Source organism: Oryctolagus cuniculus, chromosome 15, assembly GCF_051225735.1.
Source record: "Oryctolagus cuniculus isolate XC-2025 breed Fujian yellow rabbit chromosome 15, ASM5122573v1, whole genome shotgun sequence".
Classification (NCBI taxonomy): domain Eukaryota; kingdom Metazoa; phylum Chordata; class Mammalia; order Lagomorpha; family Leporidae; genus Oryctolagus; species Oryctolagus cuniculus.
The window spans coordinates 59,817,679-59,836,004 of record NC_142881.1 but is presented as its reverse complement, the minus strand read 5'-3'; the positions used below and the strand labels follow the sequence as shown (position 1 = coordinate 59,836,004).

Sequence of the window (18,326 nt, the reverse complement as noted above, 5' to 3'; positions counted from 1 at the left end):
ACTCCATTATTTACAATTTTGGGCCTGCATTTAAGAAACACTGGCTCTTGCTTCAGAGAAGGGGAAAGCTAGTTTTTGCCATTCACTTGGAATTACTTGGTGATTTTTTAAAGAGCCCTTATCTGGATTATTTATGATATTTTATGCATGGTCCTATCACATTTATAGCCTTTGTCTGGGGAGTAAGGGAGTGGGGATAACCATAGAGTTTAGCTGTTGCACTTCTACCAGGGAGCTGTGTGTGAGTTGATATTGTGACGGCCAGGGGGCACTGTAGTTCAATGTTAGTGTTTTGTTCTGTTTGCATTCCCAAATTGGTTTGTTGAAGTAATTCAGGATGGGGATTAAGATTTTGTTCGACTGAAACAACAATTAGTGGGAAGAATGGAAAGTAGGAAGCATCAATGAGTCTTGGGTCCTCCTGGCAATCTGACAAGTATGTCCTTCGCCCTGGCCTCTGAGCAAATTCTGTGCTTGAACAGCAGTTTTGGGGAGTATTGAAAACTTTGAAGGTGGTCAGATATATTCCTGGAATTCATATATTATGGTGTTTTCATTCCTTCTTGAAGCAAACCAATTAGAAACTCAAACAAACAAAAAGTATTGCCAGAAAGGATTACATAAATGAAATATGGCACGTTTATAAAGTGACTATAAGCAGAGTGGGGTCAGCCTGTGTGTTCTGGCATGGTTTGCAGTTCCTTCAGATGATCCAAGTCTCAATCAGCAAAAGTTACACGAACCTACTTGCAAAAGGACCTCCTTGCAGACTAAGTTTCTCAAAAGTTTTTATTTTATTTGTGTTGCTTACAATTTAGACCAATGCTATTGATTGTTGTTACCCCCTTGACATTGAGAACCAAGATCTAAGTTCTATCTGAGAGTCCAGCCAACATACCTGAGACGCTACCATGTATGGAATGGCCCTACTAGTCGTGTCTATGATATGAGTTGAGAACATATCCTCGTGTGGCATATCATCAATACTGAGGACAAGAGGAGCCCACAGTCATCTTTAGGCCACTTGGAAAGTCATCGTTAGAAGGACAATGACAGTTGTTTCTGCTGAAAACTGTGCTCTCTCACAGTCTCATGGGACTGAGATGCCTCACATGGCCACATATCAGTGTGCAAAGACGTTACACACTGGGATGTAGAACGGACGACAGCGTCTCCATCACAGCAGCAGTCCTAGGCAGTCACGCACGGCACGCACGGTGTGTGCAGACTCCATCACATTCATCTCCACTTCATGAAGAGGAACAAGGAGGAGAAACAGTCCCCAGCTGGCAAAGATTAAGTTAATGTTTACCAGGAATTATGGATCTGGACTAAAGTCACTATAACCAAAGGTCTACAACCTCCTGGAGTAAACAGTACCCAAACTGCAATTCTGGCCCGTGTGTCATCATGTCTGATGATCAGCCGGCACTCATTGCGGGGTGACCTGACAACACAGAGCCTTGAGAAGCATATCTCCTATGGCCATCTGATGTTGGATTTTTTTTTTTCTGTATTCCTCCTAGAATCACTCTGAAGCAACACAAGGATAAAAACAAGAATCCCTTCTTAGTTGAAATAAAAGTTACTTATAGAAAATAAATATCTCTGTCTTGTGCCAAGCACTATGTCAGGTGCCATAAATGTGAGATGATGAAAAGATACAACTTTTAGATCTCCACCCATAAATATAACTCAGAGAGAAAGAGCAGGTCCATTATTGGTTAAAAACTGTCAGCTACAAGGCTCCCTTTGTCATATTTGTTTTAAATCCCATTGATATTTTTGTACCTGGGAGATACTGTGAGTACACGGAGTCTTCTAAAAGGCTGGGGAAAATATATATTATGAAAAAACTACTCATAGATTTCAAAAATTTTTTGCACCCAAAGTTAAGTTATCTTTGAATTCCATCTTCCCACAAACTTTTTGAAGGTGCTTTAGGCTGCTGTTGAAGCAGAACAATTTTTTTCTACGAATAAAGATTTGCTTCTTGATTATCTCAGGGCCTGTGCAACAGTGGAGTCAGAAAAGTCTCTGAGATTGACAGGTTGGGGAGAGGGACCCAGGGAATCTTCAGAAATCTGGACCCGGCTACTGGCCCAGTTATTTCAGGGCTTCCTGCCTCTGCTATTATATAATGGAGTGCTCTTCAAATTCTCACTTCCCCTGCCCCCTTGCACTCTTCAAATTACTGCTGAAGCAGCTGGAGCCAGGGCTGCTGCAGCCTGGAGCGGCAGCCAGGGCAGCTGCTGTTGGAGTGGGAGCAGGGACAGGAGTCAGATTCTAATTTGATCATCCACCTCCCTTCACACGCCTGAAGTGTGAGTTCTGTCCCCCTCCACCATAAACACAGTGAAAATATTTCTGATACTACCTAGAGGGTGGAGGAGAATCTCTCTCCGTCCACAGCTAAAGAGCGTTTGAAAACAAGGATACCGCCTCTGAGGTGAGCAGCCGACTCGTATACGGAATTCTGTAATCTTTCCAACTCTATCACTATTTTGCTGAGAAACTCTCCTTTTCGTGTTCACTTCTTTAAAAAATCGAAAAGCGCTTTGCCATCACCGGGGCGGGAAAAAGTCCAGTAAAATTCTGCTCTTTCATCACTGCTTTAACAAAATGGCTTCTTGCCATAATTGGCAAAGAAATGCTCCGCAGGGCAGCATAGAAAGTGAGTGGAGGGGGCTGGAGTGCCCGCAGCGCCTGAGGAAGCAAATAGCGCAGGAATAACCTGGAAAATATATGCAAATGATCTGCTGTCATTGCTCATGGCCACGTGAAACCATGGTTGGTAGCTCTGACTCAGAAATTTGCTAATGACTCTGGCAGTGCCTCTGACCTCAATCTCGCCCTCACCAACGCAAGCACACAGTTGCTGATAAGTCTCTCAGGAATCTGAGCTGCAGCCTCTCCTCCGGCCCAAGGTTTGAACAGACCTCAGTCCATTTAAGGAGGAAAAAGCGTATGTTCAGAGAGCCTAGAAAGCTTCCCCAGTTTGGGACTGTGTGTTAAGGATCGTTTTCCCACCGTGGAGTGAAGGCTTTTAAAGATTTTTACCTAGCATGGGCTAATGATTCATTTGTTTGCTCATTTTTATCAATCAAAGGCATATGTATCTGCCAATCAAAGCACTTAACTAGAAGGAGATACTCAGAATCACCAAGCAAAAGCAGCTAGACCCATTGCTGTGATCAGCCCATGCAAATTAAAGGTAAAGAACCGGGAAGAAGCTCCTGGCTTTGGATCTGCCCAGCTCTGGACCATTTGGGGAGTGAACCAGAGGATGGAAGACCTCTCTCTCTCTCCCTCTCTCTCTCTGCCTCTGTCTCTGCCTCTCTGTAACTCTGCTTTGCAAATAAATAATCTTTTTTTAAAAAAAATCTCAGATAAATTGATTATCCCTTAGCCAAATTAAAAAAAAAAAAGTGTTAAAGTCTAAAGTCCTATTGGATTTTTTGAAACAACAAAAATGGCTTTGGTCCTATTGTTAGCTTTATGGACTCCTGTCTAGGGATCAGAGATAATTTTCTGGGTGATTGGGAGAGAGAGAAAAGTAAACGGCTTTATCATAGTGATTGCTGTTGCATCAGAGGCATACTGTGAATGACACAAAGCCTGGGAGTTCCCAGGAAGGTTTGAAATTGAGTGGAGAAGCCGAGGTCGGACGCGCTCAGGGTATTCTTATGTCTCGTAAGTTTTAGTTACACCTAAGTGTCCAACTCCATTGCTTGTTTTTGCTTCCTTAATTTATGATAAAACTCGTTCTCAAGGACTTATTTTCTTTTCATGTATTAAATGGAGGATATTCTTATGTCTTATAGTTATGTCTAAGTGCTCGCAAAAGATGTTATCATTCTTGGATGCTTCTTTAAAGTTAATGAAGTTTCTAAAAAAAAAAAAGTGAAATTAACTCCAAAAAGCCTTTGTCTCAACTTTTGAGGAATAGTGTGTTTTTTCCATGCAATTTGTTGACCTCTTTACTTAGTACAGAGTTGGTCTTCTGTGTATATAGTTAATTAAAAATTGATATTATAAAAAAAAACAAAAATAAATCTTAGTGGAGAATGGAACTGGGAATGGGAGAAGGAGGAGGAGGAGGGGTGGGAGGGAAGGTGGGTACGATTAGAAGAATCACTATATTCCTAAAGTTGTATTTATCAAATGCATGAAGTTTGCATTCCTTAAATAATATTTTTTTTTGGAAAAAAAAGAAATTGAGTGCAGATAAGGTCTCCTCTCTAGTGTCACCTGTCTGCTATACAGATGGTGTTGAGGAAGGGATAAGGGGAGGGGCTTTAGCTGGGACCGGTTTTAAACTATTCAGTGGATTAGCTGCCTTTGAAGAGTCAGCAGTGTCCCTACAGTGTCACGAATGACATTGTCTTGATTTCTGTGGCACTTAAGCTTAAGCTCTGTTTTACGGCTAGTTGACTTAGCACTGACACTCAGAGACATAAGAAGTAGCTCTAGTAGCTGTATTTTACACACATACATCCCACTGCAAATTCCTCACCCAAGTGTTGTGTCTTCTAGCTCCCAACATGTTGCATCTCTTAAGTCTTTGAAAACAGTCAAGTCGAAACCTCAAATGCAGCTGGCAGAAAATGAACCTGAAAACTCACTAGGCAACTTGTTTAACCTAAGGTTTGCCTAGCTGATGGGGAGATGGGTAACCATGGCTCACTCTGGATTCCACAATGGATTTTAGAAAGCCATCTTGGATGAACTGATAAGGCAAAACTTCACTGAAACAGATGTTTCTAGGGAAGCCACAGATTTAAACCTTTCTTTAAAAACTGGTATTCATTGGAGAAAATAATTTTTTGAAATTTTGCTTGAAGCCAGTGTTTCTCAACTTCAGCTCAATTTACTTTTTTAAAAGCCATTATAATCTTTATTTTGATTTAGTTTTTATTTATTTAAAAGGCAGAGTGACAGAGAGAGAGAGAGAGAAAGAAAAAGAGAAAGAGGAAGAGAGAGAGAAAAAGAGAAAGAGAGAGAGAGAAAAGGAGAAAGAATCTCCGATCTGCTGGCTCATTCCCCAAACTCCTGTAAGAGCTGAGTCTGGGTTAGGCTGAAGCCAGGAGCCTGGAACTCAATCCAGGTCTCCCACACTGGCAGGGACCCAAAGTACCTGAACCATCATCTATTGCCTCCCAGGTTGTACATTAGCAGAAAACCAGATTGGAAGCCGAGGTGGGACTCAATCCTGGGCACTCTGATACAGGATGTGTGTGTCCCAAGCAGCAGTTTAACCTACTGTGCCCCATGCCTACCCCTCCACTGACATTTTGAGCTGGATAATTCTTTGTTGTGGGGGCTGTCATCCCCAGTCAGCAGTGGGGAGCAGTGTGGAGGTCAAGCCAGAGCCTGGGGGACAGAAGTGGGCCTGGCTTCAGAGCCCATGACACTGAAGCTTCTGCAGGGGTTAGGGACACAGATCTAGAACCACAGGGCCAGGGGGCCAGAGGAGGTAGCTGCTGGTGCCAATTAGCAATTATCCAAATTTTTCCTGCACATGGACCCCCAGATCAGGAGAGGGAAGTGTCTTGCCCAAATGCACACAGCTAATACGTGGCAGGCACAGGTAACAATCACTCATACTCACTGTGCACACATGTTAGGTAGAGAGATTTCTATGAGGCAGCAAGCTCTATGCTTATAGCAGTCCTCTGTATAGGCATCTTTGCTTCGTACCCATTTTATGGATTGGGAAACTGGGACAGAGAAGAGTCAGTCTCTGAACTGCCCCCTGTGGTTCTGGGAGGGCATCTGCAGCCCCAGGGTGGGGTGTCCATGGAGACTCACATGGCCGCCCCCTCTTCCCTGGCCTCCAGTCCCACTCTTTCCTCCCCCAAGCAGCAGTCCAGAAGAGAAACAGCCTAAGGCTGGGGTGTGGAAAGTGCCAGGGTTTGTGGTCTTTATCCATCACTGGGAAAGCCCTCATCCTCTCGCAGCCTTGCTCCCTTCCTCTGACAGGTGCAAGGGTGGTCTCCGTAGCTCAGGGCTCAGAATTGGGGGTGGGGTGGGGACAAAATGAATCATAATTGATAACTGTCAAAGCCTATTTCTGACAGTATAGAATCTCTTTGGGCCTAAATATGCCATTTCTACAAACAATAGACTATAGACCCAGCTATGGGTTTCACCTATTTTATCTTCTTAATACCAGAAAATCCAATGTGACTCAGTATTGCATGTCTGAACTTACTGTCTTGGGCAACATATAAGCTTAGTCTTTGGAATATAAGGGAAAGAACAATGCACTGAGAAGTGGGAGAACTTGTTTCCAGGTCTGATTCTGCCACTTACCAGCCCTGTGACATCAGCTAAATCGCTGAATCTCTCTGGCCTCTCTGTTTTATTTTGTTTTTGTTGTTGTTGTTGTTTTTTGTGTTTTTTTGTTTGTTTTTTGTTTTTTCCATTTGCAAGTTAAAATACCTGACTGAATTTTCCAGTTCTAAATGGAGAGATTCTCAGACTCCAGATTTAATGCCACCACAATAGTTGACACCACTGAATAGAACATGAAAGCTCTTTGTCGGGGGGTGAGGCTGTCCGTCACACCTACCAAGAGCGTTGACTCCCTCTCCTTGAGTGTCAGAGACAGGCCCTGCAATGCATGCCTCTGAAATCCAGAGAAACCTTGGGAGAATCTCATCAGCAGACGTGCAGGTCTGGCGTTAGTCGTGGAATGACCATCAGGACCCGTGGGCTCACCAGGGAAGACGCTTCTCATCACAAAAACTGGTAGTAGCGATCTAGAACTTGAAGTGATTGTGGATCTTCCCCCAAACCAAAACCAACTGCAGACCCCATGTTGTGCCTATTTGATGCCAAAATCCTGAGATAACTAAATCAGCATTTTTAAAGCTATACTGGGGAGGGCTGCGGCCCTTGGCCCAGTGGCTAAGATGCCCCTTGGGACATCCACATCCCATTTCAGAGTGCTTGGGTTTGAGGCCTGGCTCTGCTCTGATTCCAGCTTCCTGCTAATGCATACAAGTGGAAGACAACAAGAAATGGCTCAAGTGGTTGGGCCCCTTACACCCATGCGGGAGACCGGATTGCATTTCCAGCTTCTGGCTTTGGTCTGACCCAGCCCTGTCTGTTGCAGGCATTCAGGGAATGAACAAGCGGATGGAGATCTCTGTCTTTCTGTCTCTCCTTCTCTCTCTCTCTCTCTCTCTGCATTTCAAATAAAAATATATAAATAAAAATTAAAGCCATGACAGAAAGAAGTGATGCTTTGATTACCTTTGTAAACACAGGAGCTGCAATGATAGGTTTTCCATCCAGTCCTTGCAAATAGTTGGTAGGGCTCTGACACTGTTCAAAGGAAACCAACAGTTTCTCATCAGCAGAATTATTAGGTGGAGAGATAGATAGGGTAAATCGACAGAATTTTAGGTGTGCAATTAATTACAAACCAAATGATTGATGTTTACTAAATTAGTGAATCACAGATCTCAAATTCTAGACTGTACAGATTGAATTTATTTCTGGGTCACAGTGGCTGTAAAATATAGGTACCCTTCCCTACCCTGGCTTCTCACATGTAGATCTGAAGGGGCCCATAAAATCACCAGGGCTGCAGAGATCACAGTTTGAAAACCAGTGGATTAGAGCTAAACCTTGGTTCCTCTGGATGACTCAATGGCTTAGATAAGTAACCTTGAATTTTTTTAAAAAAAAGTTGAAAATCAATGTTTGAATCTGTTTTCATCAATAAATAATTATATGGATAACCTGTTATAAACATATCTAAATCGCATGATTTCACATGTCTTAAAGTATATGTGTCCCAAAATATTCTTACATATGCGTAGAGAATTTCTAGAACTATCTCGAGACAAAGTACTAGTAGGAAGTAACTCTGAGGAGCAGGGGCACAGGCGTAGAATCCTGACTGAAGTTTTTACTTAATATACTTCCACACTCAGGGAATGTTTTTGCACTAAGCATGCATTATAATCAATTTGGAGGATAAGAACCTTTACTGTTTTCTGGGTAACTTCATGCTATCACTCTATCTCAGAAACTAGAATTCTTTGCAGCGCCACACAACTGAATTTTTATGTTAAAGAGCATTTGTCCTGGGCCAGTTCATGAGCTGGCAGTTCACTGGATATGAAAACAGCACTCTTTATAAAACTGGGATATCAGAAATTAATTTTTAAAAAGTTTCTTTTCCTGTGAAATTTACCCAAGCTGGAGGATAAGTTCCTAAAGAAAAGGGAACCACTGTTCTCATGCACTGGAAGTATAAAATGCTTATCATGATAAAGGAGTTGCATTAGGGAAAACGTGGTTGTGCTATGCACAATGGTCGTGGTCATAGTGCGTGTCCAGCACGGTTCATGAAGCTTGTGTTTCAGAAGTAGGCGTTTTGGCATGGTGGTTGAGATACCACTTGGGAAACCTGCATCCCATAGCAAAGTGCCTGGGCTCAAGTCTTAGCTCCACTTCCAGCTCCAGCTTCTTGCTCATGTGCTCCCAAAGAGGCAGCAGGTGATAGCCCAATCTCTGGGACCCACATGGGAATCCTGGATGGAGTTCTAGGCTCCTGGCCTCAGCCTAGCTCACCCCTGGCTCTTGCTGGGGAGTAAACCAGTAGATGGAAGATGTCTGTCTATCTGTGTCTTTCTGCTTCTTTTCTTCTCATAGATAAAAGCTTTTTTAAAAATTGAGTTTTTTTTTTTTTTAGAAGAAACTTATGTTTCACTTAGATTCTTGTACCTGCTGGATGGTTGACACACTGGGCTGAGCCACCAAATGCTGGCCCTGGGGCACTGCTGGAGGAATGGCTGCAGAGGTAGTGGGAGGAGATGACACTTCATTTGGCTTCTGGAATCTGAGAAATTATTAACATAGAGATTTAAGACAGAATCAACAATTAGTGTGAAAGTGCTTTCAGCAAACCTAGTAATGTCATCACTGCTTACAGTTGGATGTGTAAAATCTTCCTGTGACAGTCGTCTCCAAACAGCTACGGAGAGCTCCCGTGCTGCGTGCTTTGTTAGGCAAAGCTCACATGAGGGTGAATAAGGCACCATTCCTGTCCCTGGCTTAGTTGCTGTCCATGTGGACAGGGGAGAGGAGCCAGTCGGGGCGAGCCAGGGGCTAAAGCATATTAACAACTAACGGATCTGAGGCAAGCACTGTGACAGATGTCCGTGCAGAAGGTCATTTCTGGAGGTTTGCTTTGCTGTTGTCCCCTGTGTTTTCCTTCCCCTTCTCATTTCAAATAAGAGACCCGGCTTTGCAAAGCTGCACCTCTGGGATTTCTGGTACAGCAGAGAGCAGAAACAGCCTGAAGTCAGTAAACTCTTCAAGTTTACACAAATTAAAATGAGTATTTGAAGGGCAAGAGAATCAGGAAGTCTTCTTGAGAAAGCTACGGAGGTGAGGTTATTTTAGGGTCGGTGCGGAGAAGAGAGTGGTCTTTGGATCTTGCTGGAGAACATGACGAGCCCAGAGGCCATGGCAACCTGTCTGGGGAAAGGGCCCTCGTCTTGCTCACTAAGTCAGGACATAAGCATGAAAGAAAGCAACATGCGCTGGACTTGGAGGGAACTTGAGATTGGCAGTCTATCTGTGGGGGTAGATGGCCAAGGACAGAGGGCTCCCTTTGTTTGGTCTGGGTAACATTGTCTGCCTCACCTTTCTGGCCTTGGACCCAGGGAAGTAATCATTCTTAGCCTGTGGGGTTTCTGACACAGTTAAATGAGATAATCCATGTAAGGTGCTCCAAATGGTACTTGCTCCCACACTGCTCAGTACATACCCCAAGGATCTCTGAGCAATGGCGGTGGGAGGAAAGGGCCACTGCATTTCTCCCCGGCCAGACAGAATGGGTCTCAGAAATACAATTACATCATGAGGCCGAGCCTGTCGGCGTCTCCAAAGCTTGCTTTCCTACTTCGGATGAGAGACTGCATCTCCAGCCCTCGCTGCAGCTGGGTGTGGCAGCACGACTCCTTTCTGGTCTTGGGCCACGTGGGAGAGTGATACACGCATTTTAAGACAGAGGATATTAAAAAGGGGCTAGGCGTGTCCTTTATGTCTCCCTATCTCAGACTAAGAAGTTGAGGATCACATCTTAGCATGAGATGAAGCAGAAAGCTGGAAGCAGACTGGAACCTAGTGGAACCTAGAGCTGTTTTGCAAGACAAATCTAGATTCTTATGTAAATAGGCAGCTTAAATCATAGTTCAGTCAGATCTCTATTACACACAACCAAAGCTAAATCCTAACAATTATAAGTAGATTTAAAGCAAATAAATAAATGGAAATTTTTGCTTAATTATACTTGTATATCATAATTCATGCTTCTTAGTTCTGTAACACATTATGGGAATTTTGAGGAAGGCGTGATGAGTGTGCAATAGAGAGAATCTTGTAGAACACAAAGAGGGAGAACATTTAGGCTGGATTTTGAAGGATCAATAGGCAAAGAAGGAGACAGGGCATTCCTAGCAAAGTGAACAGCTCGAATGACAGGTGAAAATGAACCACATATTCCTGGAATGTAGTAAGCAGTGTAGACAGTCTGAAGTGGGGAATGGAGGAGGGGACAGGAAAGCTATGTTGATACTCCACTGAATAAGGCTTTGTGAGTAGGCTGTGCTAAGATTAAAAATAAGTTGATTCGTGTTTGATTTTGTTTTTATGTAAATAATAAATTTTTTTAAATTAGCAAAGTGATAGGACTAGATTGATCTTTCAGAAAATAATTGGCTGCAGTTTGGAGGCTGTGAAAAAGAGGGAGAGGCCAGAGCAGATAGGAAGATCTGTAAGGAGATCAGTGGCATAAAAGGCAGGAAAGAAAGAATTGAGCCAAGGCCAGGACAATGACAAGGAATGAAGGTAAAGGAAAATTATTTACTCTGGTGATGATTGTCCACATCCGCACAAGATCTGAGAATGAGTCATCTCTTCAAGGTAGGCACATGCCAAGGTATTTGAAGAATAAGAAGAATCTGCCCTCAAGAAGTTTACCCTCTTCAGGGAAAGACAGAATATACAGAGAGTGAACAGCTCCTCCAAATACTGCCACTGTGGCAGGTGGTCTGGAGGAATGGTTACTCTGTGTCTGGTTCCCAGCCCGTGTCTTATCTGCCTGGAAGGCATTTCCTCCCTTGCACTGGGGGTGTCTGCCTGCTGTCCTTTGAAGACCCAGCTTAGGGTCACCAACCCTGTGAGGCCTTTCCTGATCTCTTTCTTCCTCCCACCCAATGAATAGTTGTTTGTGCTAAGTCTTACATACTTTGTGTATGTCATCATAGCCTATTACTCTGTATTATTCTTGCTGTCTATATGCATTTCTTGCAATACTTGATATATACATTTCCCTTTATTAGACTGTGAGCCTCTTAAAGGCAGGAAGCATCTGATTTTTCTGGGTATCCAGTAAATCTAGAACAGCGCCTGGGGTGAGCAGGTGCTCAGTCAATGGTTGTGGAAGGTAACAAATGGATGGAAATAACTCGTTCAGTGTCTAGCAAAGTGGTTATGACTTTCCCAGATTTCTCATTTATATATACATATAAAATTATTATATGATATTAAACAGTAGTAAATAATCTAAATTATATATGCATACATACACACATGTACATACATAAAACATTCAGGATCACCAGGTTTTAAGTTTTTATGAGTACTATTGTTTAGTCAGAAAATATAAATTTTTAAAGTCACTTGATTGCTTATTTTTCATTCTGTAGATATAAGTATAATGATATTTCATAGTATATACTTCATTTTTAAAATATTGGGAACATATAAATTCATCTGCTAGGGAAGACTTAAACAAGAGAAGCAGAGTCTTTTCCAAATCAACTCAATTTGTATTTCTTGAGATAATACCCTAAAGTCACCTTCTTCAAGTTTTTGTAACCAATTGCTAGCTTTCTCACAATCTGAGGATGCTAAGGCCATAAGATAGAAAACGAGAATTACCGATTCATCTCTTCTTTGTTAGGGTCCCCTTCTGAGTCAGAAGAAGAAACCCCTGGAAATATAAAAACAAGACATGAGATTTTTAAGAAGACGATTTCTTAAACCAGTCCCTAGACCTCTGAAGACCTATGGAGTCATAGACTTAGAGATGAAATCGACCCTAAGAAGTTGAAGGAACTGCTCAAGGTCATGTGACTTGGTTAATGACAGAGTTCAAATTAATCAGTCCAACTTCTCAGTGTTGTCGTAAAACACCTACTAATGCCTTCGGACTAACAGAGCAGTCTCTGCAGACCCTCGCTGGTGTTCCCAAGTCCTCCTGTTCTTGACCTACACAGATTGAATAAAAGAGGGATGACACTGGATTCCCAACATTGTAGGTGTAGGTGGATGCTCTTCCGTCCTGTCCTAATATTAATAAGTGATACCATATCTTGGGAGTGGGGGTGTTTGAAGTCCTGTTGTCACAAAGGAAAAAAACCAGCAATCCAATCTCAGCACTGTTAGTAGAGCCTTGACTCCGGATTTACTTCTCAAGATAGCAAATTCCAGGAAGAAATAATAGAGCTAAATCTGGAAGTATTTTTTGCACTCCAAAAATTTGAGGATAAAAACATACAACACATTGCTACTCTTGCATTTATTCAATAAATATTTAACACATTCACACTATGTACTTGGCATTATGTATGATATTAGAGACAAATATAAAGAATAAGATAATCCTGGTTTTACAAGCTGGCTGGTAAATGAGCACTTGTACCATAAGAATAGCATGTAAGTGTTAAAACCCAAGGCATATCTAAGGTGTTTTAGGTGAAAAAAAAAAAGTGCTAATGAATAGTCCCAGAAAAGTTCAGAGGATAATTAAAACATGGACAAAATGGTAGACAGATGTATAAGAAACATAAGTTGATTTCTTCTCTAAAATCAATCTTGTAAGTTTGGTGCAATAAGTGCCTTTCCAATGCGCCCAACTGTCTCTATTCTCTTAACCTAACTCTGCAGTTTATTCTCCATCAGTAGCAAGAATGACTCTGTTAAAAGCTAAGTCAGAGGCCAGCGCTGTGGTGTAGCAGGTAAAGCTGCTGCCTGCAGCTACCCGCATCCCATACAGGCGCCAGTTTGAGTCCCTACTGCTCCACTTCTGATCCAGCTCCCTGCTAATGTGCCTGGGAAAGCAGCAGAAGATGGTCCAAATACTTGGGGAGTGAACCAGTGGATCCAAGACCTCTCTCTCATTGCCTCTGCCTTGCCCTCTCTGTAACTCTAACTTTCAAATAAATAAATAAATAAATAAATCTTTAGGGAAAAAAAAAGCTCAGTCAGATGATGTAATGCCTATGCTCAGAACCCACCAGTACTTTCCGTTTCCGTGAGAAGAGGGAAAAGTTTTCCAGTGACCTACAAGGACTTAGATGATCTGTTCACCTGCCTCTTCCCCATCTACATCCCTCTCAAACGTCACACCTCATCTCTTGATAGTTTCGTCCTTGCTTGGTCCATTCTGGCCACACTGGCTCATCTCTGTGCCTTAAGACGAGCATTCTCTCTGCTCAAGGCCACGGAGTCTGATGGTTTCTCTGTCCAGAGTGCTTTTCTCTTGAATCTCCTTGTTGGCTCGCTCCCTCACTTCAACCTGGTCTTCATTTAAATGTCACCTGGTTAATGAGGTCTTCCCTGGTCACTCTAAAAGTACAGCTAACACACACATATGCACACACATACAGAAGGAAGGCACTACACATCCTTGTCTCTTGCTTCCTCTTTCTTCCGTAGTGTTTATCTACACCTGTCGTGTATTTATCTTACTTATTTTTGGTCTCTCCTACAAAGTAAATTCATCAGTACATAAACCTAGGGATTCATCATTTCATCTACTCGGTTCATTGCTATAACCCCACTGCCTGGGAGAATGTATGGTAGAGGAAGCCCTCAGTAGATGTCATGTATTATAACCACATGTCTTACTAGTAAGGGTTATGTTCCCAGAGTATTTTGCTTTACCTTCTATATAAATCTCAGCAGAAGTTGAATCTGTCCCATAGATGTTAGAAGCAAAGCAGGAGTAGCGTCCTGTGTCCTCTTCAAAGGCTTCAGCAATGGTCAGCGAGTGCAGATTTCCTGCCTGGACAATCTGAATATCTGGGGAATTCTCGAGTTCCTTGCCTTCACAGTACCACCTGCAAGGAAGGAGATAGAGCCATTTATCACAACTAAAACATGAGGCTTATAGTAGGTGGCTCCAGATGGTTCCTAAGAAGAAAACTGTGACAAAACTCAGTTTACAATTAGAACATTAAATAATCCATCGTTCTGGCATTACCTGATTGTAACAAGAAGAGTTTATAGTATTCAAACCCCATTGACAGCCTATCAGGGAAATAGAGATGGTTCCTCTTGAGAATGATAGGACCAGGGGAGGGTACAGTGGCACCGTGGCACCGTGGGTTAAGCCACTGCCTGGGACTCCTGCATCGCATATCGGAAGGCCTGGGATCAAATTCTGCTTCTGCTTCCCTTCTAGTTTCCTGTTAATGCACTGGGAGGCAGCAGAGGATGGCCCAAGTACTTGGCTCCTTGCAACCCTTGTGGGAGACCCAGGTGGAGTTCCTGGCTCCTAGCTGCAGCCTAGTCCAGCCCCAGCTGTTGCAGGCTTTTGGGGAGTGAACCAGTGGATGAAAGATAGCTCTTTGTGCCTCTCTGTGTGTCTTTATTGCTCTGCCTTTCAAATAATAATAATAATAATAATAATGGAGCAGGAGATGGGAGGGTTGCGGGTGGGAGGGAAATTATGGGGGGTGGGGAAGCCGCTGTAATCCATAAGCTGTACTTTGGAAATTTATATTCATTAAATAAAAGTTAAAAAAAGACATTGAAAAAAAATAATAAATGACACAACTGAATATAAAGGAGATGGATGAGAAAGCAAGTACAGGGGCCGGTACTGTGGCACAGTGGGTTAATGCCCTGGCCTGAAGTACCGGCATCCCATGTGGGCGCCAGTTCTAGTCCCGGCTGCTCCACTTCTTAGCCAGCTCTCTGCTATGGCCTGGGAAAGCAGTAGAAGATGGCTCAAGTCCTTTGACCCCTGCACCCACATGGAAGACCCTGAAGAAGCTCCTGGATCCTGGCTTCGGTTCAGCACAGCTCTGGCCATTGCAGCCAATTGGGGAGTGAACCTGCAGATGGAAGACCTCTCTCTCTCTCTCTCTCTCCACTTCTCCTCTCTCTGTGTAACACTACTTTCAAATAAATAAATAAACCTTAAAAAAAAAAAAAAGAAAGAAAGTACAGTAACCATGAAAAGCAAGGTCTGTGATGTGGAATTTAGCTTCTATTTTTTGTTTTGTTTTGACAGGCAGAGTGGACAGTGAGAGAGAGAGAGACAGAGAGAAAGGTCTTCCTTTGCTGTTGATTCACCCTCCAATGGCCGCTGCGGCCGGTGCACCGCGCTGATCCTTTGGCAGGAGCCAGGTGCTTCTCCTGGTCTCCCATGGGGTGCAGGGCCCAAGTACTTGGGCCATCCTCCACTGCGCTCCCTGGCCACAGCAGAGAGCTGGCCTGGAAGAGGGGCAACCGGGACAGAATCCGGCGCCCCGACCGGGACTAGAACCCAGTGTGCCGGCGCTGCAAGGTGGAGGATTAGCCTAGTGAGCCGCGGCGCCGGTTGAATTTAGCTTCTATTAAAATAACTTCCAGCTCTCTATGGTATTCATTAAATGAGGGCTACACTGGCTGACTTAGAATCTAACAGGTAATCAAAGTTTGTGAAGTTGAATTTACTCTCTCCCTCTGCATTTTGTCTAACAAAATTAAAGTTAATTTTTTTCTGTTACTTGAGTCATCAGAGTAAGGAGAATGGGCCACATCCTCCCAGAAGTGGCCCAATCCCAGCAAATAACCTAAATGAAGTATGTTCCTATAGGCTATGGCATTTTATTTTTTTAAAGATTTGTTTATTTACTTGAAAGTCAGAGTTACACAGAGAAAGAAGGAGAGAAAGAGAGAGAGAGACAGAGAGAGAGAGAGAAAGTGTTCCATCCACTGGTTCACTGGTTCACTCCCCAGATGGCCACAGTGGCTGGAGCTGCGCCAATCTATAACCAGGAGCCAGGAGCTGCTTCTGTGTCTCCCATGCGGGTGCAGGGGCCCAAGGACTGGGGCCATCTTCTACTGCTTTCCCAGGCCACAGCAGAGAGCTGGATAGGAGGTGCAGTAGCCGGGACTTGGACCAGCGCCCATATGGGATGCCGGCACTGCAGGCGGCGGTTTTACCCACTACACCACAGTGCTGGCCCCTATGGCATTTAATTTTAATGCTTTACATTTTAAGTCAGAAATGTTTACTATAGCACAGTTTTTTAGACCAAAGGTTTGCATAAAGTATATATAAATGTATATAATGTTTAAAAACATGCAGGTATATAAGAGAAATGGACATTAATGTTAAATGGAAATTTTTGCATAAATGATTGACATTAAGTCTAGAAGTTTAGCCAGTCTCATACATAGCTAACAGTAGTGTAAAATAACCCCTATGAAAAGTAACTTTCATAGGTACGAATGTGTTTATCTCTGAACCCAACAATCCCACTTGTGGGAGTCTGTTGTACATATACACCTGCACATACATAAAATGACAATATACTACATTTGTCATTGGCCATTCATTGAAATAGTAAAAGATGGGACACAATTCAGGTGTCCCTCATTGGGAGACTGATGCAAACAACCATGGTATGGCCACATAGTTGAACATTATTCAGCTGTAAAAAGAGACTGAGAAAGATAATTATACACTTATGGAAATAACACAAGATATATATTTAAAATTTAACAGGAAGGTAAAACAAATAGTGCATATAAGGTAGTAGCTCTCTGGAAGAAATGGGGTATTACAGGTTCAGTTACATCCCTCAAGAAGATAAGTTGAAATCATCGCCCCAGTTCTTATGAATATTGCTTTATTCAGAAACAATCTTTGCAAATATAATCACATTAAAATGAGAACCTTAGGGTGGGCTCTAATCCAAAAAGTACTGAGTCCTTTTGGAAAGAGAGACTCACAGAGAGAAGGCAGTGTGCCACCACAGACAGAGACTGGGGGAATGCAGCTGTGGCCAAGGTACAGCGAGGAGGGGCAGCCCCAGCCAGAAGTTAAAAGAGGCGAGAAGATTCCACCCAGGGGCTCAGGTTGAGCATGGCCCTGGAGACACTTTAATTATAGACTTCCAGCTTCTAGAACTGTGAGACAATACACTTCTGTTGTTTTAAGCCAGCCATCTGTGGTAACTTATTACAGCAGTGCTAGGAAACAGATAGGGGGGACAAAAAGTAAGATACATTCAGATAGATGAGCAGACAGCAGCAAGCTGTCTCAGTCGACCTCCTTTATGTCGTATTCACTTTTGGAAGCAACAATTATTAATCAACACAATAAAAATGCATTAACTGGGAAGGTATCACAAGTATTCGATCTCAGAAATCAAGGAGTCCTGACAGTTGCTAATCTTTACTGTAATTTCAGATCTAACTGCTCAGTGCTTTAATGAGCCCCTCCTACCATCTCTGAAGCAAGAGTCTAAAGCACATTTTAGTAAACCCACTTATTCAACTACTTCGCAACAGTCAAGTGCTCTCTGCTGTTTCCCAGATTTGTCATGGTCACCCCCACAATTCATGTCTCTGCTTGTGCTTTCTGAGAGTCACTTCCTCTTTCAGTGACTGCAGATATAACTCATCTACCGAAATCTGGTTCAAATGTCACTTCCTACACAGAGCTACGTTTCACCACCAATTCTCAGGGATTGTTACATTTTCTAATTTCATTAAAAAAAAAAAACACCCTGTACTATGTGATGCACAACTTGATTATATACTATCTTCTATCATTCTCTGCTTTGAAAGTTTGTCTCACCAATCTTACTAGATTATCCATTCTTTGGAGGTAGGGAGAGCACCTTTATAAGCTTTGGCAGTGTCCACAGCATCTAGCACAATTTTCTTTTTCTTTTTTTAAAAGATTTAATTATTTAAAAGGGAGAGTTACAGAGAAGGGGGCAGGAAGAGAGAGAGAGAGAGAGAGGGAGAGAGAGAGAGAGAGAGAGAGAGAGAATATCTTCCAACTGCTTGTTCACTCTCCAAATGGCTGCAACAGTCAGGGCTGGGTCAGGCTGAAGCCAGGAGCCAGGAGCTTCATCCAGGTCTCCCACATGTGTGCAGGGGCCATCTGCTGCTGCTTTCTCAGGCACTTTAGCAGGGAGTTGGATTCGAAGTAGAGGAGCCGGGACTCAAACTGCTGCCCAGCAGGGGTACTGGCACTGCAGGCAGTGACTTAACTCATTAGGCCACAGTAC

General features: G+C 43.0%; 1 protein-coding gene and 1 long non-coding RNA gene across 9 annotated transcripts in view; one reads left to right on the top strand and one right to left on the bottom strand.

Annotated features, from left to right (window-relative positions):
- The window catches only part of MYPN (myopalladin), a 119,331-nt gene that overhangs the window by 49,385 nt on the left and 51,620 nt on the right, over positions 1 to 18,326 (bottom strand). For all 8 annotated transcript variants that reach the window (XM_051823235.3, XM_051823234.3, XM_070057739.2 and 5 more), the window contains 4 exons: positions 13,975 to 14,150; positions 11,968 to 12,019; positions 8,743 to 8,857; positions 7,261 to 7,332 (listed from right to left, as the gene is read on the bottom strand). In XM_051823235.3, coding sequence (XP_051679195.2) covers positions 7,261 to 7,332; positions 8,743 to 8,857; positions 11,968 to 11,975 — 195 coding nt within the window. In that variant the 5' untranslated portion in view covers positions 11,976 to 12,019; positions 13,975 to 14,150. The remainder of the gene's footprint in view (positions 1 to 7,260; positions 7,333 to 8,742; positions 8,858 to 11,967; positions 12,020 to 13,974; positions 14,151 to 18,326) is intronic.
- LOC138845371 (uncharacterized) lies at positions 2,194 to 4,055 on the top strand. The gene is made up of 2 exons (XR_011382420.2): positions 2,194 to 2,449; positions 3,110 to 4,055. It is a non-coding gene; the product is annotated as an uncharacterized LOC138845371 (long non-coding RNA).